This window comes from Amblyomma americanum, chromosome 2, assembly GCF_052857255.1.
Source record: "Amblyomma americanum isolate KBUSLIRL-KWMA chromosome 2, ASM5285725v1, whole genome shotgun sequence".
In the NCBI taxonomy this organism is placed as follows: Eukaryota; Metazoa; Arthropoda; class Arachnida; order Ixodida; family Ixodidae; genus Amblyomma; species Amblyomma americanum.
In genome coordinates this window covers 3,993,282-4,019,351 of record NC_135498.1, presented here as the reverse complement: position 1 = coordinate 4,019,351, position 26,070 = coordinate 3,993,282, and the positions used below count along the sequence as shown (strand labels likewise).

At 47.8% G+C, this 26,070-nt stretch overlaps 1 protein-coding gene across 1 annotated transcript in view; it reads right to left on the bottom strand.

The window, feature by feature from the left end:
* Positions 1 to 24,417, bottom strand: part of nAChRbeta1 (nicotinic acetylcholine receptor beta1) — a 31,766-nt gene extending 7,349 nt beyond the window's left edge. Inside the window, exons 1-4 of the mRNA XM_077652826.1 lie at positions 24,153 to 24,417; positions 8,910 to 9,046; positions 5,775 to 5,819; positions 5,597 to 5,706 (exon numbers count right to left, since the gene is read on the bottom strand). Coding sequence (XP_077508952.1) covers positions 5,597 to 5,706; positions 5,775 to 5,819; positions 8,910 to 9,046; positions 24,153 to 24,303 — 443 coding nt within the window. The 5' untranslated portion in view covers positions 24,304 to 24,417. The remainder of the gene's footprint in view (positions 1 to 5,596; positions 5,707 to 5,774; positions 5,820 to 8,909; positions 9,047 to 24,152) is intronic.
* Positions 24,418 to 26,070: the final 1,653 nt, after the last annotated feature.

Below are 26,070 nucleotides of genomic sequence, written 5' to 3'. Positions count from 1 at the left end.
CCCACCCAGAAAGAGCCAGAGAACCAGTTTTCTTTTTTACTGTGAGCATTAATTAGCGTTTTTGGTGCCATTTTAAAGGTCCAGCTCCATTTGCGCAGCAATTCTCGACAAACCACAGGATTAGAGGCGCCGCAAGTAACATCCTGTATTGCGATTTCCGGCTAAAATTCAACTAATTTAAATACCTTACACAAATGGACGGAACAAGTGAGCAATAAATTGAGGCTTGAATGGAAACGAATTATTGTGCAGTTGTACAGAAATGCTTTTGTAAGCTATAAAAAACACTAAATGTTTGCACACCTTGCACAGCGGAAACTCGGACCATCGCGATCAACCGTCTTCAAGACTGGTGTAAATCTAATTGTCTTTTTGTAACACACCATCCACATGACCATGCTGGGCGTCTGTCCAGAATTGCTGGGTGCACTAATTTCACTGGACTCGCCCGGCCGGCTCATTCTCATTTATATGCGCTCGCTCGCTCGTTTCATTTGCTTCAGAAATGTGGATGTTGTGCCTGCACCGCCTGCTCGAACACAGCAGGGGTACCATGGTTCGTACTTTATACTGCGTCAATACTGGCCGAACATCGGTAGTCGCACTGGCCAAAGAATACGAAATTAACCATTAGGGCTAAGAATAGAAGAAGTAGCGCTTCGGACAACTGCCAGTATAAAGCCAATATTGGTGCCAATTGTTGCCAGTGTCGCTGCGCTGCTGATGTGTTGCTCGAGGTAGTTCCCGCCAGAACCAAGCGAAATGAAGACGGCGGCCTCTTCAGGAAAATAAATAAGAGCATAAGTAGTGCTGACAATGTGGTACTCATTTTGCGTGTAGCTCTTTTTGTTTATTTGTTTCAGGCACAATGAGAATGCGAGCACTGAAAAATGACCACTATAGGGCCGAGCAAAAGGCAGCTGCAGAACGCTTGGCGTTAATCCAGTAAAACATTAATATGTGGGCTCTTGAATGCCTGCTGCGCTTCACATTTGCCGACTGAAACAATGGTCCACTGTTCCGCAGGACAACCGCCGTTGTGCTCGATCTGCATTCCTAAAGTTAAGAAATAAAACTTGGATGATAGTATTGCCCCAGGAGTGTCACGAGCGATCAGGGTTCGGTAATCGCACTTCACGTTCGAAATAATATTCGGAAAACCTTTTGCCGGCGCATGAAACAGCATGCCTTGCGTTAATGAGCCAGTAGGCCACTATTGCTTGCCGTGTTTCTTGCAAGATATTCGAGTGAGAGAGAGCACTATCCGGATTCGTACAAGGACCTTGAAGCCAAACCAAGACGATTCGTTGTGAGAGAATAACACTGAATGGTAGAAGAGATATTCGTTAGTCATAACACGGTATGAAAGGGGCCCACTAACTCCTGCGTTCCGACGAGAGAGTTTTATGGTGTCTTCGACTGGTCGCTCCCGCGATCCGGTTAGGATCTGGCAGAGTGGGAGTCGCTCTTGCTCTGAGCGCATAGCGAGACTAGTCAAGCCGAATGGCCAGCGAGTTTTTAGAGCGGAAGCGCAGGACGCAGAAGGGGGCCGTAACTTCCGGAAGCACTACGCGGCACCGCTGCTGATGTCAACAGTAGCTGCACGTAAGGTCCCTTGATTACCTTTAGCCGCACGTGGTCGCACACAGTTTGCATCGCGGTCGCCGCTTAGCCTGTATCGATCGCTACCCCGGCTTTCCGTCCCACGGGACGCTCATTTTTCGAACATCGCCTTGTGGATAGCACTGTCGTCCTCGTCTGAGCTGCTGCTGGAATCGCTGTTGTCATGCGACGGCAACACAGACCGCGTTCCTAGCGTAATTATCCGGCGTCTCTTGGACATTTTTCCTCACACATCGCGGCACCCGAAAAACATAACACAGCAAGGACGCTACTACTGCGTCAAAAGCCTCCACTTGCTTCTGCCTACGCGCAAGGGACGCCGAGGCCTCGCACCGCTTTCGCGAAATGGCGGAAGTGGCTCTGTCACGTGGACTCATCTTGGAGCCGCTCCGACTTTTTTCTCGGGGCGCGTCAGAGAGCTTTGAGCTGGAGGCGAGCGCTCAGAGAGAACCAGCCGAATGTAGTCAGAGCGGCTGGATTCGACCAGCCGAATGTGCGATCGCCTCTCAGAGCGCTCTAGAGTGATCTAAACCGACCAGTCGAAGACACCATTAGAATAGGGTCGGGGCGAATAGGGTGACACTATCCGCATGCGCTTAGCGTTTGGGGAACGGGTTCACGTCTTCTGTCTATAGAAAAGGGTCGCGGAGGGTCGCTTTGAGTTGCTTGAAGGCAGCGCCATGACGGCGGGAAAGAGAAGCTTTCAGAACAAATAAGTTAATATATATGCTGTTTTTTTTTCATTGTGTGAATAAAACGATACGTAAACTGTTGTAGTTACCAATTACTACTTAGGAAATGTGAAAAATGATGCAAATATATTTTTATAATGCGGACATGTTCAATCCGAGCCAAGACTATCCACTTAGGAAGTTGCCGCCACTAACAGCTATTTCCGATTCCGGAAGTGCTGTCGCCATGGCGATCAAGCAACGCTTACTCCCTAAGCCTAGCAGCAATCAAATCTGGTAGAAATTTCACGATTCGAGCCGTTTTGTCGCTCGAATTTGGTGGTGTGGGCACCTTCAGACAAATAAAAAGCTTCGTTCACCATTCGTTTGCCGTGAACGCGAGCCACAGCGTAGCGACAACGACGAATAGGTGGTGAGGCGAGCGGCCCCCGCTTCGCCGGACGCCGCCATCATGCCCGACCCTATCGAAGTTTGGGTGCGTTACGGTCACCTGCTTACCCAAAAATCGAACTTGGGGCGTTAGCGTTCTGCGCATGCGCACTTGGGTCCCGCTATTCCCCAAACCGATTGGGTGACCCTATTCTAAAACTCCCCATAAACAATGTCGGCATCACTTCGGGACACAAGGATGCACGTCTGTGCCATCGCTTTGCATATCGTCACAGTCCTGCACGCACGCACGCACGCACGCACGCACGCACGCACACACACACACACACACACACACACACACACACACACACACACACACACACACACACACACACACACACACACACACACACACACACACACACACACACACACACACACACACACACACACACACACACACACACACACAGCCCTCGCGTCTACGGTGACGCTACTCTTCCCCTGTGTCATGTTGCTTCTTCAATCCTTAATTACTACTCAGAAGGAGGAAAATTTTCAAATTGCGGGATTTTGCAAGGAGCCTGCAGATTTTGCAAAGGAAAAATTCCCACCTTACCCGACTATTAATTATGCCACTTTTGTCCGGATCTCATATTTGCACACCGTGACTCAACGCCCCCTTCAAGGTCTCAGTTATACTTCTTTTTACTCATTCCAGTCATTAGAAGTCGTCGTGTAAACAAATAATCACATTTTAGGCAAGTTAAAGTGCTCATGTTTACAAGATAAGCAAGAAAACACAAGCTCACCGGAGCCGCACCGGAGCTACCGTACACATCGGCGGCATCTATTTCAACACAAATTTATCCATTCCTTTCGCACGTCTAACTTGATATGTTTCTACACAAATGTTTTCCGATTTCAGCACATGGGTTAATACTGTTACGTAAAGCGGCTACGCAGAAGGCCCTCTGTTGTTTCCTAACAGTCCTCGTCCAAACTTCATCAAACATGAACCGAGTAGGAGCACCGACTTCCACTACATTTTGCTGGCGGCATATCACAAGCGAGGGTCAATAAAAGTGGTCAGCAGGAGGGGTGCAAGTGCGTGTGCCTGTGTCAACAAACTTTCTAAGCGAGGAAGTGTCGAATAGGCTGGATATCGCACGAAAAGGCTGCAAGTTAACTCGCCCTCAGCCATAATAAAACTGCAAAACTGCCTGGCGTTTTAAAAAGTTTGCCGTTTGGGTGTGCGTTTCTTCATCGTGCCGCATACCAAAACGTAGTTACACGTCACAAACTTACAGAAAAAAGGACGCAGGTTTCCATGTACGTGGTTATCAGAGCGATTCTTTAAATACAAAGAAGCACCATTTGTTCGAAATTTTTTCGGAGTGAAGAAGGAGATATGAGCTGGGAAAAGTTCGAAATGGCGAAAAATACAAAATTTCCGAAGAACAGAAAAAAAATTAGTTTTTTTTTCACTCAAACATACGTTTATGCATGATGATTGTACTGTTACAAGTGCTAAACATTCTTCTACGACTGCCGCATCTGCTGTTATTTTATGCAATATATTGCAAAAAAATTCTATACCAAGGCCTCTGGACGATATTATTATATATGTAGTTATTATTTCAGTGCTGATAAACCCTTATTTTATTTTATTTGGTACTATTGAGCCTAACGCACCAAAGAAGGGCCATAAAGCGGTCAATAAAACAATTTATGTTCCAGCAGTTATTTCCAGGCACTGCGCTGGAGATACATCCACCTCCATACTACAACCTTGCCGGACCGGCCGTGGAACGGCCCTGGAGGATCGGCCCCGTATTTGGCGGACATACTGCGCTCTTTGTGAAAAGAAAGTTTCGGCAAAAGTGACCACATGGATCCAGAGCAGGCACTAGAAAAGCGTTGGAATAAGTGTAACAGCAAGGGAGGATTACATCCCGATATAACTGTAGTTCTCACTTGCGAAAACGATCTGTACTGCAAAAAGGTCTTCCGTATGGCTTGAATGTCGCTGGCAGTACGGCAGCAAAGGCGAATTGTGTGGCGATAGCCATAGGTGCGTCAAGCTCGTACTGAGCAAGGCGACTGCACTGCGCGGGCCACATTTCTGCACGCCGGAGGAGCTATCCTGCTGCGCCGAAATGACGTGAGAGGCTACCACCAGGGGGAAGCAGTGCATTTCGAAGCGGCCCGTGTAAGGAACAAAGAGCAGCAACTTCGCCTGCACGCCAGAGGGACGCCTCGCGCGTCTATTTCGCGTTCATTTATATATGACACAAGATGAGGGCTGCGGAACGTTTTGCCCTGTATCGGAGAGGACTTTCGCCGTCCGGTAAGTCGTCTGATGAGAATAATTGGTGCAACAATTAAGCTTGAATACAGCCGTTTGTTTTATGGGTCCCTGGATACGCCCCCCTTGCTTCTATACGGATAGCGTGAAAACGGCCTTGAGTGGATGCTAAATGCATCGACTGCCTCGCGTAGCATGTGCCAAGGTGCATACGATGATATCTGGCACACCGAATTTCCTCAAACACTGACGCAGATGGGATATTTTCTCCTACCGAGCTGACATCGTGAAATGGCCTCAAGTCAAGGTAAACCAGCGTTACTTTTAAGCCACACTTGAAGTGCTGAAGGTAGGTGGAGAGCACAAACTTGAAGAAGGGTGAAAAACCTTTCGATAAGCGGGCTCATCTGGGCCCAAAGGTGCCTTGCTCCCAACTTTTGCACTGACTGGACGCATTTAGCCACACTTTATCTCTATAGCTACTTTTTCTTTCCATTTCGGTGTTTTATTGCAGTGCAGACCGGTATTGTTCTTTGAAGAGGATGCGGACTTATCTCGGCGTTACACTCGGACAGGCTGTAAGGGGAAACAGTCCGCTCACTTGTTGAAGAGCACGATGTCCGGCTTCCAGACCTTGTCCGGAGGCAGCCGCAGCACCGAAATGCCGCCGTAGTCCGCCTCGTCCCACTTGAGCTGGTAGTCGGTCCAGACCTGCGGCCGGGGGGTGGTTGAACACGCACGCCCTCCGAGTGGCACTAAAGAAAGTCCCGCGCACTTACCAGCTGCAGCCACACGTTGGACGTCATTATTTGATTCTTCTCGTTCTGCGAAGAAAGGGGTAGACGAGACGCCACGGTGAGGACACGTGTACAGCAGTCACAGACTAGTCGTTTCTTCCTCGTTAAGTGCGGAGATTATCTTCGTGAAAGCGCCCCGTTCGCATGGCCTCACTTTCTCTTTCAGGCTCGAATCGCCTCAAGTTAGGTTTATGGCGGCCACGCAAGAACCTTGTGCATCACTGAGCTTTGTGGCCGGCATTCTTACTGGCCTGCGCAGAGTCATGCGCTTTAGGCGATCACTCCTCCATTTCCGTAGGCGCGGTTTAAAAAACAAACGAATAAATAGAACGCAAATCAGACAGGACTAAAATGACACTGGTGTTTAACATAATTTCTTTGGCCGGTATTTCTAATTTCAGTAAGAATTCATCCAAAATGCGAATAAACAAACGGCGGCAGTAAACGCGATTGCAGTCTTCTCCTACGAGGAAGCGCCATCATCGCATAGGCGACCTGAATACGGCAGGTGGCGTGTTTCAAGCGCAGGGGAAACGTCCTCGTTGTGGCTACAACTTAAGTGCTGGCTTCCTCGATGAATTCCCATGACAATATCGGTAACGTTGCTGTGGCGTGGGTGCCCCCGCTTTCTCGTATAGGCGTCAGATGGTGGACGCCACAGGCGGGACGTCCTTGGTACTGACAAAAGTATCTCCGGGCTAAGCGTAGGACGTGCAAGCAGTTTAAAGTGGTCCCTACGACATGGATGTCAAGTTCTAGGGAGACCCGGGCTAGATACCATGGGTGTCATTTCCTGAATTCGCCCTCGAGATGTACCGTGCACTAACCCTTTTGCCCCAACCCATTCCCGTATGTAGGCCAAAGCGCCATCCTACTCACTATTTCCTCCTCTCCTGAAACGCATGCGGCTATGCGGCCATGAGCAGATTTTGGCCCGAGACTTTCACGTTAAGTGCCGTCGAGAAGACCGCAGCGGCTCGCTCTCAGGACGGCAATGTTTTACAGCCCGCAAATTTTGGTACTGCGCCGCTAGGGAACGCTGAAATCGTTTGCTGCCCACTGCAGCTATTCTGCTTTCGCAACACAAACCCTGTGTGCTGTGATACAGAACTCCCCTCCCTTTATGCAGCGTCTGGCGCCGTCTGTTGTGTTCTTGCAGTTTCATTATACAGACTACCGCACGGAGGCATTGAACCACTAGAGAGAGAAAAAAAAGCCTCTCCCCACTTTTCCACGTAAGTATACTCCTGGGGGCTGTTCTGAATTTCCGTCCTTAACAAGGCGCTCAAGGATACGCCTCGCTTTGCTTTTCCTCTACGCTTGAATAGCTATGATGACGATGCTTCTTGAGGTCTTTTTTAAATTCCGACTCTATAGTACGCACACCGCGAAACATAGACGAGAGTTTGTCTTATGCTATAGACCATTTATTACAGTGAACAAATATTTAAACGAAAACATTCTCTAGCTATGCCATATCATGAAGGAATAACACGAGAGAGTCGCGAACAGCATGCGTTACTTAGCAATTCAGTAGCGCAGCACCTACATACCCCTTTCGCATGATTAAGACAGTCTTTATACAAGGATTTAATCGTATATGGTGAAATAATTTATTCGCATTGTTGAGTGTTTCTCACAGCACAAATTCGTTGCAGTAAACAACTTCCTGCCTCTCAGATGAAATTAGAATGCCAGGAACATGATACGCCGTCCTGAGGTTCGGAGCCGTTTTTCCTCCTCATTCAATGTGGACAGAACAAGAAGCAAGGAAGGAATTCGCTCACACGTATCTCATCTGCGCGGCACTTTACGTTACACAACGAAGACTTGAATTGAAGGAGTGTACGATGGGGGGCTAGTTGGTAATCCATGAACTAAGAACGAAAACCACGCAAAGGACGATACACAGGGAAGAAGTAGACAGGACGAGCGCGGACTTGCAACTGTTTATTGAAACACATCTTCCTTCCATCACCAACCCTACGCATGCGCAACAAGCAAACTCTATCTTATCGAGTTCAAGAACTTCAGCTCCTTCTTGTACAGATAGACCGAAGCCTCGCTTACACACTTCTCGGGCCCATATCTATCAATCTGCCAGGCTTCGATGACCTCACGCGTTTTCTGGTCTTTGGCCCTTCCGATTATCTTTGTACGCTCAAAGAGTGGCGTGCATTTATTGTCACAAGAAAGACAGTGTTTCGGCAAATGCATGCCGCTGTTAGAGCCCAACGAATTTTTGTGTTCTTGTAGGCGCTTATTAATGCAGCGTCCCGTTTGTCCCACGTAAACTGAGCCGCAACTAAGCGGGATTTCATACACTACTCCCATTCGACAGGACACAAACTTGATTTTGTGGTTTACACCACAGCCTGCTTTTCTTCTCGTTTCATTGTTAGTTAGCGCGCACAAACGGGACAGCTTACAAGGCGCCGAAAAGAAGATTTCCACACCGAATTTTCCTGCCACCCTCTTCAGGCCATGCGAGGTCTTATGTATATAGGGCAGTACTTCAAATTTTCGCCTCTCACGAATGCCAGATTCTCGAGCACTAGAAGATGGGATGACGGTTCTCAACAGAGACCCGGCAGCGGCCTGCAGAAGCGACGAGGGAAACCCAGCACAACTTAGGCGTGCGACTTGAGCGGAAAAGCTGAGTGAAACCTTGTGAAAACAGGACTTCAGTAATGATGACCTCAAGCAGGATGAAGCAATTCCTCTCTTAATAAGCTTAGAGTGACAGGAGTCACTTGAAGGCAACGCCCAATGGTGCCGAAGCTCCTGGGAACTGCGAACGCTCCGCATAGTGTAGCATGAAAAGGGGCGAAAGAACCTCTCGAACAGGCTGCCTTGCGGCACAGAACTCAAGCCTGGTGCACTACGCCGTGGAATGGGCTGATATGATAGCTCGCACCCGGCGTTCATAAAATGCCAGCCCCTCACAAGACGGGGCAAGTGTGTGAAGGCGCTTGTCTATTCGGCCACTAGATGTCGCCAGCTACCCAAATACTCCGACTCGTATGTGACAATACCACGCCGTGCCTCCTCTCCTCTTGTTTTCCGTTCCACATCCGAACGAGCAAATAAATGGGTTCTGGTGAAGGGCGTACGTACCACGTTGATGAGCTGGATGAAGGACAAGCCAAACTGCACTTCCACCGTCATGTTCATTATTTCCACGGGCCGGATCAGCTTGTTGTAGTCCCGAAAAAGATCTCGCACCAGCCGCTCCTCGTCTTCAGATGCCAAAACTGAAAGGGAACCGTAAATTTACTTAAACAAAGCCCACACGGCCTGCCTTCTTTTCTGCACACACTGACGCAAACCGGTCCTAGCTGCCACGCCGTCCAAGCAAGCACGCCAATGCTCTTCGCTTTCATTCAGCCTCGCAACAGAACGCTAAAACCAGCTTCCACAATCACCGTTCGCCTGAGGTGAAAGTTATGGGGGAAAGGAAAGAAGCGCTGACTGTCTCCCACAAGGTGGACACCTGAACCACTCCTTGAGGGAAAGGTTGAAGAAGAGTAGAAGAATTGCATTATTTCAATTCACTTGCCCTTCATTCTCTCCTGCATCCCCTCTTCCAGAGCGCTCTCCTAGGTCAATCAAAAAAGGAACCAGTGTGCTGGGCGACGTCAGTGCATATCCCCGGATAGCCTAAATTATTCGAGGGCAGTCCATTTCTTTCTCTTTAACTCACTCCTTCCTCCCCTTCCTCCCGGCGCGGTTGACGTGTCCACGGAGAAGTGGGACAGTTAAAAACCTGGAAATCCAATTCAGCGATATCCTTATGTCCGCGTAGGTCCGACGCACGTGCGCTCGAATTCGTGCTGTCATAAAGCACCATGTGCCAAGTTAAAAATGCGAACCGGCGCAAAAGCCACACCGCCGCTTGTGCTGGCTGTCCGAGGCGTCTTTACCCTGGTACCGCAGCCTGCGGTGTGGCAAAGACGTGCACACAATCCGCCATTGTTTACTCGCCAGCCGGTCTTACACGGTGTGGCAGCGTGTACACAGCCAAGGCTGAGAGGATTAGCGTGTGGAATGAAATTATTTTCTAATGAAATGCAGACTTGAGTCAATCTTTCTTGCGAGTATTGATTGCAACCCTTGCCTCCGCACTGTTCATCACTGCAGAGAATTTGCGCGATCAAAGCTACTGGGCGGCGTTTATGTGAAAGCTTACTTGCGAGCTGTCGCGAACGGCCTGACAGCCGCTGTCCCACTTCGTCGAGGACGACCGATGGCAGTGCTTGCAGTCATTTTACCGATATGCTGGCCATTTTACCGTTCTCACGTTCCAGCAGGGCGTTTCTCGTGTTGTTTTCTGGCTTTTTTGGCACAACGGTGAGTAAACATGCGAAAAAACGGGTTCATACGTCGTAAGCGATAACTCCCACATTCAAGGTCTCCCTAAAACACCGTCTTTGAGTGTCCCCACTTGGAGCCTTCATAATAGGTATAAACGTTAACTCGTCTATAGATTCGGAATTAATATATCCGGAATCTTGTGTGCGCATATTGGGCCTATACGTACAGCAAGGCATAAGGGCGACACATATCATAAGCATTTTAACACAAGTCACAGGCCAAGTACTGATGATGATCAGTCGTGTAACCAAATGACACTAAGAGCTCAAGGAAGGAGACGTTCTACGGCTCATCCGAGCCCTATAAATCAGCTGGATCATGTGTATGGCTTCATACCAGCTACTGAATCCATCAGAAATTGAAATGTCGATGTTCTGCTAAGAAGAGCCTACAAAGTAGCCCTAGGACTACCACCCACGACCTCAACAGAGAAACTACACGTCACCAGTATCCCAACGACCACCCGGGAATTCATGGAATCTTATTTAACAAGCCAGCAGCAGATTCTCCTGCTGCCTCCCACTGACCGGCACGTGCTCTATGCTCTCAGCTACCAATGCCGTGTGAACTGTCACAGCTGCACATTAAGCCCGCACACTACCGGAGGTTAGCGACCGGACTGAAGTCGATTAAACAGCATGCACCCGGAATACCATAAACGCCACAGCGCAGGCGCGATTATGTGAGAAAGCACAACCAGTCCGCTACACTGACGCGACTGGCTACCCGAACTACCCAGCCTCAGCCGCTAGTGTGATTGACCCCCACCCGAAACGTTCGTCACGGCGCCCATTAGAACCACCAAAACACTGGGAGCTGAAGAGACGGTCATCGCTCTCGCCATCACCTACAGAGAATCACACACCGCAATGGTTATCGACTCTGAAGCTGCCTGCCGCTCTTACCGAACAGACTACCTCTCCCCAACAGCCCACTGACTGCTAACCATCTATCAAGATCAGATTCCAGATGTACAACAGGTTTGGACCTCTGGCCACTAATCCCTAGACGGAAACCAGCGCGCCCAAGCTGTAGCTCAATTGAGCAGGCTCACTCAGAACACCAGGAACAGCGGGGAGACTGCAAGAATGTGAAGAGGAGTGCGGACCGCCGTCATCCCCATACCCTGACCAAGCCTTCGACCAGTATACGGACATAGTTCAACATTGTCGCCTCAGCAGACAGACTACCACCACCGCACAAGCGCCTCTAGCGAAAGGAGGCCGCAGTATGGCAGTAGCTTCAAATGAACACCTTCAGACAAGCTTACTACACAAGTGACCGCTCTACATCCGTGTATGCATGTCCCTTTTGCGGCACCTTATAAACACTATATCATGTCAGGATAATTAGACAGTCCCAGCAATTCCCAACCTAACCCCTCTAATGGGAGGCCGTGCTGCTCAGCTCAAGCTCGAACGACCAGCTACAGCTGGTGAGTCGAGCCCGCTTAGCAGCTAAAGCCGCAGGAGCCCTGGGCTAAAGGCCACTCTTGGGGGGGTAACGGAGACTTGAACCTCTGAGAACAAATAAAGTTTACTACAACTACTAATACTGAATGCGAAATCGTAGTATTCTTCCAACGAAGGGAACACTTATTGTAGTCCCGCATTTTAATGCGATAGCGTTAAGGGGCTCGTGTCGCAGAAATTCTGGCGTCGTCGTAGGCGTCGTTGACCGTGAGCGAAAGACCCCCGAAAAATCTCCAGAGAAGCAACCTAGGAGGCATGTGGGTCACCTATGTCACGTAACCTTGTGGCGTCATCACAACCTGACCACCGAATTCTGAGCAAATTGCGCGCCGTGGCAGGTGGCAGTTTAATTATTGATTGGTTGCGAGAGTTTGCTCGGGAAGAGCAAACTGAGTCGCACAAACCCCATCCGCGGCAGCACCTGCTATCGCAGGGCGCATCGCTTAAACGCTGCATCACCACGACAAGAGTGGAATGAGGACTCCCAATTCTGCATATATGGGCATCAACCCACCAAAGCTATCGCGTCATACCTTTAATGCGGAACTCAAGTGTCCCCTCCAATTTTCTTCTCGTAAATTATTTGTAATCTATAGCCACTTGTGGAAAAACGTTTTTCGTTTTACTTACATGAAATTTTAAATGCATTCCTCTTGAACCTTTGTGAAGATCGAAGTACGGGTGGTATCGACAAGGAATCTTAAAATTCTGTTTCTCTCTTCACATTGATATGCGAGCTGTTTCAGAAATCAGCTTACAACAACTGCTCTATTAGCCCATATAAGCCACTTAAATAACTGAACTGTGGAGTACACAGTACGTATCAAGTCACCCGATAAATTGTCATGCTAGCCACAGGGTAGTTCTTGAAAAGAGTTGCTGAAAAATGCTCGAGAGAAGAAATATGCTATCCCATGAAAGCACAAAAATATTTGAGTGGCCTTATGAAAAGCCCAAAAGGCGGCTGTTGAATGGTGCATCAATCCTTCAAAGCCTCGATTCATGATCTTTCTCAGTGAACACTGCTCATTATACTTGAAATAACTCTGGATAGGGTAAAAAGGGGATTCCAGAGGAAGCCAGGCGCAGCAGGAGACGATGATATTGTCACGTGCCTAACGCGCCTCGAGAGCCAACCACCACTTCGTCGTCGTTTTGGCTAAGCGTGGAGGCCGCCACGTTTGCGGGGATAAGGCGGCCGTGGCTGGCACAGAACAAAATTAGAATGATACCCAAGAGGCATTTGTCCAGCAGTAGGCGTAGTGAGTCTGATGGAGACAACGACGACGATTATTAACTCTAGATGGTTATCAGACTTGTGTATCGGATAGTGTGCCGTTGCTCGGTACAAATATATATCCTTAGTTTTTTAAACTTTCTACCAAATTGCATTTATAAAATAGGAAACAAGTTTAGGCACACGAGCACCCATCAAAGCGCAGATAACTTTTTTTTTCTAGAAATGCATTATTATCATTACAGTTTCTTTTTCATTCAAATTCATATCGCTTATGGCATTGTTGCATGGTGGTAGTGCATACTTGTCACCTTTCATCTCTCAACACGAATATGCACACATGTTTTAACGCAAGAAAAGCCAGGAGTTTCTAAATATCACTAACTGTTGCTTTGCTTTTAGTGTCAGACCTAATTCGCAACCGTTGCATTCTGCCAATCGCCAACTTTTTCGAGTACAGACTGTCTATTACTTTTAATGGACTACTTACTAAACTTCCTCCAGAATTCATAACTATGAATTCACTCCGAAATTTCTACTGCACTAGATTTTGCTGCTGATATGAATTTTCTACTTCCTGAATGCCAAACTACGAAATTATGATGTCCTCATTTGTTTCTATAAAATTACGGAATAAATTACATAGCACCGTAAACATCACCACACACATTCATAAATGACGTTTAACGACTACTTTGTTAATCGAATAAAATATTTACTGCTAATGTCCCTTTTTCGAAGTTATTTTAGTTATTGGTATGCACTGTGTGCGCTTTAACTTCAGTTTTGTTTTTCTGTAATTAGCATTGTTGTTATCATATTTTATTTTTGGCTTTAATGCGAGAAGTCATGTCAGTTTAATGTCAAATAAAATTTTTATTTACATATTCGAAATGTTATGAGCGCTGACAAAGAGCTCGCAATGCAGCATTATTGCGCGTCTGTGCCCCCGTAAAATATTTCAGAAATTGCTATCTGACCAAATCATTGGCAGCAAACATAAAAACATAACTGAAGTGAGACAAAGCAAGCACACATACACATAATATTAATAATAAAAACATCAAATACTAAAATGCAAAACAAAAGGCATTAAAAAGACCAGCGCAAGCAATTTATTAATGATGTAAGGTAAGGACAGAGCATTTGGCACCCTTAATTAGCACGTCTGTGGGATGACGCATCCTTCATGAATTCTATGCTATGCTGTTTCCTCATATTTAGCGAGCCATATTTTCCGGGAAATTGTGATGAGTACTAATTCATTTGAACCGTTTTACCTTTTAGTATTACAGAACTAAAAGATTGTGGTAATACAGAGTGGATTAAAAAAAATATTTTGGTCGTGATGCCACGCGGAATGTTAGCAGTGCTTCTTATTGGTTTTTCATTTATATGTAGTCTCTTTAGGTTAGATGTAGACGCAGTTCCCCAGACAGCGAAAGAACAGTTTACAACAGAGGCGAACATTTAATTATAAATTATTACTTTTATATTCTGTGGCAGGAAGTGGCATAGTTCGCTTAAAATGCCAACAATTTTTAAAAATTTGTCGACAGTCACATCAGCATGTGTTGCCCCTGACAAGTTCCCGACAAAATATACTTCCCGACTCTTCATGACAAAACCAACATCGCAGACTAGCTTATTTTGTGGTCTAAAGACCACGCCTTATGTTCTATTTTGATTGCCAATGAGTTAAAGATGGATAAGTTATTTAAAAGGCATATGCACCTGTTTGCTTGCTCTGTAATATTTTTCGGGCTACTCGAAGTGGAAAATAGGCTAGTATGGAAGACAGATAGAAACGATGTAATTTATATAAATAATAAAACGTAACAGCATCAATATGCCTCCCTGCGGAATTTCCGCTTACAATGGTTGCAAATCGGAAAACTCGTTATTTCAATTACTGCTGCTTGCGAGATTACGAAGGGACTTGTAACCATGAAAGAAACGACACGCAAGCGATAGAAGTCAAACTTAGCAAGCATTGTGTCCTGATTTATTTAATCGAAAGCCTTTGAACAAACTATGAAAATACTAGGGGTTAACTGCTGCTGTTCAAGGAACCTTGAAATTAGTTATTGTTTAGATAAAAGTGCACTTTCCGTCAAGAGGCCTGTTCTAAAGCTATGCTAGTGCAGGGTAAATAAGCTTCGCTTGTTGCAAAAACTTATAGTTCGTTTCTTCAAGGATTTCGCAGGTTATTTAAAAAAATAGAATGGATTGATAAGGGGCGATAGTTTTATTCTGACAATTTATTTCTCTCATATTCTTTGAAGATAACTGCAATCTTAGCAAGTTTCATGGCTTGTGGAAATACTCCCAGCAGATAGCAGCGGTTAAAGACATTCTAAAACCGGGCAAATGGGGCCAATAACATATCTTAGTGGCTGAATTATAACATCAGTTACGTCCCGTGTATTGCTTGTTTGAAGAACCAGAAAACAGCTTTCAATTTTTCTTGCTGTCCATTGGAAACAAAAAATGCACTTGAAGGATTCCCCGGTATAAGACAGTGCAACCAAATGGGATTACGGGAACTCTTGACTAAGGCCATGAAATGATTGTTGCACGCGTCTGCTAGGTTTTTTTTACCAGGAGTTTCTGATCGTGGTCGAAAATGTACGGTTAAAATTCGATTTATTTGTTTGCACATGAGGCCAGGCGAGTTATGTTTAAAGTGTTGCTATTGAACAGTTTATCTATGTATTCGTTTTTTTTTTTGCTTTTTGAAGAAAATAAGTAATTCCATTTTGATAAGATTCGAACTTGCCTAAATCGTCGAAGTACCTAGTACGAAGGAACCGTTGTGGTAGAGGTTTTTTACTAAAATAATAGTAAAAAGGAAGTAAAATATTTTTGCTAGCCATCGATACTGAAGCACCTGAGCTGGGGCAGCGGAAATAAAGGATAGCAGGCAGAATAGAGAAATGAAATGAAAGAGGTGAGGGGACAGAAAGAGAGGATAGGGGGAGACGAAGGAACCGTTTAGAAAGTTTCTCTTTTGTATCATATTTAAATATGATGTATATAAAGATTGTGTGCTTACTAGCCTGCTTACGGCTTTGTAAAATAAGCATTTAGAATCTAAAATATTATTGCGCTAATGATTGCATTATACGCTGTGTTAGGGTCACTAACTTCACAAACCTGATTCTAGCCTCGATTTCTTATTTTATTTCGAAAATTTAGTGAGCAGTGATTTGTTATGCGCTGGTATGTCTCGTAACGGGGCTTGCAACGCCGAGAAACCATTGGCCACTCCACAAAAGAAAATCTGGGAAGTTATTGTACTTCCGCCAACACCACTCCGGCCTTGGTAAGTTCTGCTGGGGCAGTTGTAAGCAATATGAAAGGGAGCAAGGTATGAGCTTTCAGTTATTGGTTACGCCATAATTGTGCGTGACAAGCACAGTTTTTTTTCTGTTTTCTAAAAGTTTTCCACTTGGTGTAAGCATTCAAAAGTCATTCTCAACTTTAGTCAAGAAATAGCCAGAAAATTCGCACTTTTGTGCAAAATGTTCGTTCCCTTTCATATTGCCTACCGCTGTACACTAGTAAAGGAAAGGTCAACTGATGTTTGTGATTGCGGTCGCGTTGGTTCTTTCATGTGTGTTTTATGTGTATTCATTCTTTCGTTTCTTATATTTAAGTTTGTTCGCTCTTTTCTTTATATACTATTTTCTCTTTGTAACAATTAATCGATGATCCCATTCCAGTCTACGAGTCTGGGATCCTACTCTGGATTTTTATGTACGTGTGTATTGCTCTGTGCTATACTGTATTGTACTGTATTAGTTCCAGTTGAGTTTATTTAGCTAGCATGTATATGTCCAACGCACTGCTTGCGATTGAGAATAGTAGGCTGGTTGTGAATTTCTTGGCAGGAGGTCACGGCAAGCGTCGGAGGAGAAGTTCAGAAGCGATTTTAGCTTACACATGGCCCTTTGTTCACCTTTACATTGTGTTAATATTCGGCCAACGTGCTTCACGTGTTTCAGCCAACTCCTTCCGCCGCCGCTAATTCTCTTCCGTAGCCGCCGCGGTGGCTGAGTGGTCATGGCGCTCGGCTGCTGGCCCGAAAGACGCCGGTTCGATCCTGGCCGCGGCGGTCGAATTTCGATGGAGGCGAAATTCGAGAGGCCCGTGTGCTGTGCGATGTCAGTGCACGTTAAATAACCCCAGGTGGTCGAAATTTCCGGAGCCCTTAACTATACGGCGTCCCTCATAGCCCGGGTCGCTTTGGGACGTTAGACCCCCATAAACCAAACCAAACCAATTCTCTTCCCTCGGAAGGTTATGATCCTCTCCAAGAGAACTTTCTTTTCATCCCTTGCGCATGAACGTTTCCAGTCCGAAAGCTTAGACCGGACACATTTAGCTTCTCTGTTAACAGAGTATCGCTGATGGTAAAATTTCATTAATTGGAGTAATTTAAAAAAACGCCAGTCAAAGTAATGCAGTGAAACCAGAACCCAGACCGTGTCAGTATCTGCCGCATATGCTGCTAGCAAAGTTAACGAAAACATTGCACAAAACTCATCAATGAAAACGTGCTTTCGTCGCCAGTTGGAAGGTGAATCGGAGCGAGATCGTTCAGAAGGAGGCCGAGGGCTTCGATAAAAGCGCTCAAAACAGAAGAAGTGGGGAGGCCGCGCTGATGTGTCCCAACCTGCACTGTTCTCTACTTTCGCCCAAGCCACTCCACTTCTTCCGGCTGATGATTCACAAATGGCGAGAGAGAAGGAATGAGGAAGAGGGAGGATGGAGTTCACAGTGCGAAAGTTTCAGGACTGACCCGAATTAAAAATGGGGCCGCATCTGTGAAGTTGCTACGTAAAATCTGGGAAACCTTTCCGATTGCGTGTTTGAAAGCAGTTTAAAACTGCGAATGCCGCAACGAACAGGCTGACATCTGACCGCGACCAGCGGGAATGACCTCAGTGGACCACTAAAGAAATCAATATTCTCGAGCCAGCGCAGCTCTGAAATGAACTTCTTTCTCGGCTAATCAAAGATGCAACGTGAGCGATTCACGATGTGCGCTGCGTCAACGAGACACTTGTAGTTTATGTCTGAATAGTCTCTGAAAGCAAGAACATGGCAAAAAATAAACTACACGGCCCGTACCATTGGCGAAACTCATGAGTTGCCACCAAGCACAAGTTTGCGTCAAGATCCGTCGCCGCATCTATTATGGCTCGACGATCGGTCTCCAGCCCGTGCGCCTAAAAGAAGGCCCATGGCCGTCCATCTGTCCTGTTCTATAGCGTGTCGTCCTCATACGCTAAGCTCAGACATTACGAAAGCGTTAGAGTCATAGCCTGACTGCGACTTCAAGGGCATTGAGCAACTAAGTCCGCAGACAAAATATAGCGGCGCCTTCAGCGTCATGACCCTCGCGTCTCCGTCTCTGCAAACCACAAAGAAAGACACTCCATTTCTTGATTAAGTTTAGACACTGCACGCGAGTAAGGCTGCCGACGCTTGATACACTGCCTCATTTTGGTACTCCTCTTTACGCCCTGCGCATGAAGCACTTCTCAGTGACTGATTTCACTGGCGGATGCACTGCGGTAGGATACTAGGCGTGCTAGTGGCCGAGGTAAAGAAAGCATGTGATGGCATTAGGTTATGTGGAGTACAGATGGTGTAGAGCCCGCTCATGAACTTCTCAGCGTCTTGCCTAGCTCAGCAACTTTGTCGGGGAGCAAATATTCCCATGTCGCTGAACTTCATATTTGTGGGCAGAGCGTAATTGGCTTTTGGGCCAAGTACCTGGGCCACGTGCAATGGGCCTATGCCTCCGCGGCCGATGAAGGCGACCACCACTGTTTTAGACCAAACAAACGGTTTTTGAAAGCACGTGCAGCATAGCTGAGTTGCAGCGCTTTTAAATGCGGTGCGGAAGTTATTTACGTAGTTTACTTCCATAGTTCCGAAGTAAAACAAAGTAGGAGATCGAGATCACGCTCAATTTTTTTTTACATTGCATACGGAAGGTCTGCAATCTGCTCTTATACCGGCGGGACATACACCGGTAATGGAAAGCGCCTATTTCGTTCTACTTTGGCATCTGCGGTCTCATAGCGTGTTCTACTTCCGCAGCCATGGCTGGAAGCAGCGCTAGTTACACACTCAGTACCAAGTAATACTAGTCGCGTCAGATATAGTGAAACACACGATTCAATAAGGCATGTCACGGAGCTAGTTCTCTTAGCAAACCGTTTTGCCCGGGCGCGCAGCCGGGGCTGCCGGGATACCACCTGGCGGAAATGACAGCGTCCTTTCTGATCAACGAATATGCTCATCCTGCACATCATCCTCTGCGCTCATAGTGATGAAAAGTAAAAGCATTTCACGATGGGCTAGTCGGTTTCTTGCATAGCCTTGAGCTATTCAAGAAACACGGACAGAACTTAGGTGTAAGTGACCTGTGTTGTTTTATACTTAACTCATTTCCATATTCCTTGAATAGCGCAGAGACCGTAAATGTAGGCAGCACGTGCATGCTTGCGATTTCTTTTTCAATGCACACAGAGGTGCATGTACAGCTCGAGAGAGATCGTTCCTTCTCTGTGTGTCTGCTCAATGCGGCAGTTTGACGATGTTGCTCACATGAGGTTTAGCCAACTGGACGCCTGCTTCCGGTGAACCTCCCTACGTTCCTCCGTGACATTACTTCCTGTCAATAGAAGTTCGCTCCCGCACAAAAGAGACAAAAGCGTTTACAAACTGGGTTCTTTGGCATTTGTTGCTAACGTGGGCACTGTAAGCAGGGCCCAACTCCAAGCTGCACATGGTCCTCAATTTCACCACACGAGCCGACTACGCTGCATGAAGGTCGTCCCAAGATCATCCAGCAAGACCACTTGATACCCAGAAAAATATATTACGCGGAGTATGTGCAACCCAGCAGTTAGACGTTGAACTGTACATTTCAGAGGCTTTGCACTTGTAGCGAGATGACCAGTGATAAAATTGGGCCTACTGTGCCAACGCATTAATGTCATTGTGGACCACCCCATACCATTCATCGTCAACGCACGTTTTTCTTTCTTTGCATAAAACAGGGAACTAGCCTTTCAAAACTGTGCAATTCAGATGTTCTCAACAAAGCATTAATAGGTTATCCTGTGGCCAACGTCATGCAACATCGAGCTCGTCATCAGCCCAACTGCGCCCACTCCAAGACAAAGGCCTTCCCCAATGGTTTACAATCTGCTTCCCAGCTGTCAGTAACGATTTTTACAATCGGCTCGACCAGCTAGTCCGCAAAAATGTTCTTGCAATTTACAGACAGCCCCGTCTTGAGGCAGCCGCGGCCGCTGTATCCCAGCAGACCTCCGAATCTCATATTCCCACCAGAATATCTGCCATCCGTTTTCACGTTGTTGTTTTTTTCTCTCTTGAAGTCCGCTCCACCGCACTAACAAATTCAGGTGGTGTTCTCCTCCCCTTGGAATACATTGTGTTAGCTTAACAGAACATCGGTGTTCGCTTCTCCGCTTTTACAAGCGCCGCCCAAGTTCATTTCTTGCGCTTGTTTTCGCCAATTTATCATTACTCCAGTTTGCTTCCTAACGCCTCCTTCTCTCTTCGGCTCTTAGTGCTACCCCGATTATTTATCTTTCCATGGCTCTCTCTGCTCAGTCTTCGACTCAGTTTCAAGCCTTTTCGTTAGCCTCCGAGTTCCGGCCTTACAAGTGAGGAGGGGCAGGCCGCAACAATTGCATACTTTTTTCTCGGGCGATTTCGGTAAGTTGCTGTTAATACCTTAGAGAGCCTGCAAAATGTAGTGCAACCGATTCTTATCTCCTCGTTCCAACTTTCTCGCGGTCTGAATCTACCATCATCACTTGACCTGAATAGATGCACTCCCTTTCAATTCCCAAAATTCCAATACATCTCATAAAGTGACAAACTATTTCTTTTTTTTCCTACTCAAGATTATTTGTGAGCCTACTGTAGTGTTTTGCATGTCTTGGTCCTTGGCCATACTCTGCGAACTTATCCCGCGGGTTACTCAGCAGGGAAATGTCACCAATAAGTGTGGAGCTACTCAGCTGTGCTCTATTAGCATTGAAACCCAGCTTTCGAAATTCAGCGTTCTGAATACCCCTCGAAAGAGCGCAGTGAATAAGAGCGGAAAGATTGCGTCATAACTTGCCTGAAACTCGACAAACAGTCCTATTGTATCCATACTAAAATCATTTTTAACCTGAACAATAGCAACGTGAATGGTTAACATAACCTAATTTCGAAGAGTAAAACAGTTACATATGGTTAAATACAGCGTCCGAACATTGCTAATGATTTAAGCTCGTTTAATGCCTTTCTGAAGAAAAATCTAAACCCTGACTGTCCTAGCCAGGTCTTTTCTTTCTCTTTCCTTCTCTCGTTTTCGGAAAAAGCGCGCTAGTCGATTCGTGCCTATGCTCTCCCTACTTGTCAAGGCATTATTTTCCGTTTGACCTTCGTACACAATCACCACAGCAGGGAACACAGAACAGGGATCACGTACGAAACTTTAGCACCTTGTGATACAGCTCTGACGCACAGAAGGAGCTGTAGTGCACGACTATATTCGCCACAGCAATGTTTTCGCCCTTTTTAAGAGAATGCTCGAAGCTCATCAGTGAAAGATGCTCCGCAGACCTCGTAGCACACCGGCATCCAGGCTTGGTGCTGCGAGCTCGGAATAAGTCTGTTCGTATTTCCTTCGTCCACAGCGATCACATCAGTCATCGCCCCTTAGTAAATTATGTCGAAAACTGCAAAGGCCGTTTGCAATATTCGCCATAGTTTTGGACTGCTAGCCTTTGTGATAGGCCGATTTCACGTTCGTAGATGTTAGAACGGCTTTGTGCGTTTTCTTGCGAGCGGGAAGTATGTGCTGTTCGTACAAAGTTGCTCTTACTTAAGCTCAGCATATAATTTAAAACTAGTCTGTACTGAGCTGGCTGGTTCATAAATGTTTGAGCGTGAACAGGGCTTACTCGTGGTTTCTGCTTTATGTGTTACTGGTGTGTTTCGCTATTAGGTTGACGCTGCTCTATTCAAACAGCTTGTCTGGCGCCTTGGTTATCTTTGTGTGCGCTATAGTGACTGCACAGAATGCGTGATCCGGTCTAACACGAGCTGAAATTATGTGTGGAAGGTTTTACTCGTCCAACACTAGCCTAAATCTACACACCACGCCCTTAACATGTTGCTGTTTATTTCCCCGGTGCTGCTGATATTACACAATCTTTTCTTTCACCCCGCTCCCTAAACCTCTTCAGCTCTTGCCCCTAGACAGCCCTTTTTTATTAACAATTAAGATAGCTTTCTGCTGTTTCTCCCCCGCCATCTTTTCTCATGCTATCAGATTGTGTTATCTGTGCAATGTTTTGCACACGCCCACGTTTCTCTGAGATTAGATCAATGTGTGGTTTTACGCACAAAGGAAATAGTAAATACCACTTGGAATTCCCACCTCATGGTGCAACAAAGCACGACTTGAATTATGAGGTTTCCTCATAATTCTAATTAAACACGCCCAGTGCAAGTTGCTTTGTACAGCTGCAGCAGCACACACGCAGTTCCAGCAGATCAAACCTTCCCAGATATGTTTGCTTATTGCCATGAGACGTAAGGATTCATGAACGGGATGAACGCTGCAAGCACCTTTTGCAGCGGCAGTTTTAACCTTCAGCGCAGCAATTATACCCTATCTATCGTCACATTTTGACTGCAATTTTCTCTCCTGTGTGTAACCTCACAAAGCTTCTCTCATCTCTTGGAGACATTCAACTTCTTTACGCTCTCCCCAGTCCATCCCAGATGCCAGTAAATGGGGATCGGGAGAGGAAGTTACTGAGAGCTCGTCGGCGACATCGACCGCTGCAGAGGCGAAAACGCGGGCTCCGTTCGTGAGCCGAAACTCGCAGACGTGTTTCGGGTGCCCGCTTTCGAACGTGAAAGGCGCGCATCGATCAGACACACGCGGGTCTGCGGGCGCTGAGGGAGAGTGCGCGGGAAAGACGGCCGCGCCCGGCTCGCCTCGCGAAAAGCTCGCTCATTGACTCGATGATTTTGAGGCAGCGATTCTTCCACTAGGAGGCCATTATACTCCGTCATTCAATTCGTGCCAGTTTTCTGCCCCGGTACTGATGCTCTTTAGATTCCTTTTCGGTCTGCTGCGGTGGAATAGCGATCGCGTTCGTACTAAGAAGCGAAATCTTTAGTAATAGCCGAACCTAATGCCAGTTGCATGCAAGGCAAACGCTAGAACTTATCGAAAAGACTCAATTTCATGCGATACGGGTACAATTCTAAATCCGTACCCTCTCAATTCGGTGCTTGCACACCATTCATTGTAGAGCGAGTGAACTGCAACCAGCATCTACTTCTGGGAAAACAAAAATATCTGAATTGTGAGTTCACTGCAAGTGTTCCCATAATCCTTCAGACTCCGAGATCAGAAAGTCCGGAGCTTTAGCTCAGTGGGCAATACAAGTGGTGTCGTCCTTACGGGCAGCGAAGCCGCCGCTTGGAACGTGCCTTTCTTAAGTCACTCTCACGTGGCCGCGGATGATTCGGCGGGCACGTGGGCGTCGAAGGGTTGGCTCGCATGGGAATGAGCACGTGGCGGTCCATGCAGTACTTCGTGTGCAAGTCAACGCAAGAATGCGCGACGGTGTAAAACGCGTTTGAGGACGGTAACTCGGCGCAAGCACATGAAGCATGTGGGGTTTCGCGCTGCTCGTGGTATCCGAATGTGGCCGCTTTTCCCGCCTCCGTGATCGGCTGGTGCACCACAACGGCCGCGTACTACTTGCGCCCGTATCAGTGGCGGTGGCCATGGTGGGGGCACCCCCTCTGCCGGGCACTAGGACTCGGCGGGCGCCCTCTTCGTGCGGCCCGCGGGTCTTGCGAGGCGTGTGAGCCTCTTTCTCCGGTCCTTGGTCGCGCCGGTCGCGCAACCGCCTCCTTCTACTGATAAAGCTCGTTGCTCGGGGACTGCTCCGGTAGCCCCGTGTGAAAGGGGGCCCGGCTCCCGCCGACCCTGTGTCGGCGGCAGGGGCGCTCGCGCGCACCTCCCCCCTCTGGCTGTGCGGCGGCGGGGTGCCGGCGGCGGCCACCCGGGTGTCCCCCCGGCAGCCCCCGAGCCCCCCGCGGGGCCCGCGGCCGGGGCCCACGTGGGCGGTCCGCTGCGGCAGCGGGTCGTCGGCCCCGCGGCGCGCCAATGGCGCGGTCCTTAGGCCTAGCGGCTAAGCCTGGCCTCACCTGGCGCAAGCCGCAGGGCCAAGAGCAGGATGGTGCAGGCGGCCGTCATGGCTGGCCGGGGAAGGCGGCGGACGGCCCGGTCGACATGGCGGCGGTTAGCAGGCGGCGGCGCGCGGCGCGGTGCCGCCGCCCAGCGCCCGGCTGCGCCCATCGCGGGGCCCCATGGCGGCCCTCACCGGCATCGGCCGAGCTCGCTTCTCCCTGCTCTTCCGCTGGCGCCGCCTTGCACCCGGTCTGCGCCGCCGCCGGGGAGCACGCTGCGCGCGCGCAGCCACCGCCATCGACCCGCGGGCTTTCGCCCGCAGCGCCGCTCATTGTTACCGCCGTCTGCGGACGGGGGCGCTTCCGCCGTACCCGGGAGGAGCGCGGGTCGCGCGACCCTCACGTGCCAGAGAGCCTTCCTCCCTCGGCGGCGTGGCAGCTCCGACCCGGTGCCCGACGGGCAGCGACGCCAGCAAGCGCAGCATAGCATAGTGCAGCCAGACTCGCATTTGGTTTTTAATTACATGTGCCCTCCAGTTTCTGCTCCAAGAGCCCTTGACCTATTATCATCACGGGTCACCCCATGACGCATACTAGCACACACACCTCCAGTTAACGTGCGTTTGCGACGAGAGCGGGTGCAACAGAATTAGTTGCAGCTTTGGAGTATCCCTAGTGAAAGTTGGGGGAGGTGTATCGGTGGCAAATAAGACAAGGTGAAGCGTTTTTTTAAGGAAATCGCGCTGTGAGCGTTTTGCAGTACTTAAGCTGGGTGGTACTGTTCGGCCTTTTTTATGTCTACAAATTAATTCCTTCGACGAAACTGCCCTCCTGCCGGCGCGTTCCTTCTTTGCTTGCAGCTTGGACATGGCCAGCCATACACTGGTGGGAAATTTTGTACAGGTAATCCGCACCTCGGCATCACGAAAGCATTGCTACGGAATGCAAGATGAAATAAAACGAAAATGGCACCTCTGTTTTACCGTGCCACGTTCGGTGAAGCTGGCTTTACCGCAATAAGAGTCATGAAACGGAGAAGCCAGCCGTCACTCCTGGATTGTCGGGTTAAATAAATTGGTATCTAAAAATTGCTTTCTGGGGTAAGGAAACGGCGCAGTAATTGTCTCACATCTCGGTGGACACCCGAACCGCGTCGTAAGAGAATGCAGGAATGTGCGAGTGAAATAAGAGAGAGAGAAATAGGTGCCGTAGTGGAGGGCTCCGGAATAATTTGACCCCGTAGGGATATAGCAATGGCGCTAATGTCATCTTTGGGATAAAAAACGGGTAGTCATTACGATAGACTTAACACTGTTGAGTTGAGCCATGGGACTTTGGAGAGTAGCACAAACAAAGAAAGTGCGATTCGTGCGGTATGTTTCTGTTTCCCTCCTGTCGAAGTGCTCAGGCTCAACGCAAAACCGCATGTCTATCGTAATTGAAAAAGACAGAAGTCACAAAACTCAGCACAACAGTCAGTTTGTGCTTAAGAAGGCTGTCGTCTGTTATATGCGCCGGTAGGTTGTCGTCGCTTGGGTACACCTCGAGTGGACCACGGGCGACGACAGGCGTTTGGAATGTAAGCGATGCTCACGACTCTATGCGCCGAGGCATATGCAAGAAATAGCAGAGGAGGGAAAACTATCGCGCTGCACTTAAGCGATCGATCATCTCAAGTGTGTAAAATGGCTGAATAGACTAAATGAATGAACAGCACATCACTCATTCGCGGCCCTTTAATACCAGAATCTAAAGAAAGCATACGGAATCAAGAAATGACCTCCTGTTCCCGTTAAAACTTCGCTACAGGTCATCATCCCAGCCTTGATTACCGTAGCACGTCGGTTATGCATTTTACTTGTATTTTCTTAAAGGCCGCTTTTCAAGCGTTGTTGCAAATAATAAGTAAACTTGGTGAAGTGTTTAGGAAAATCCC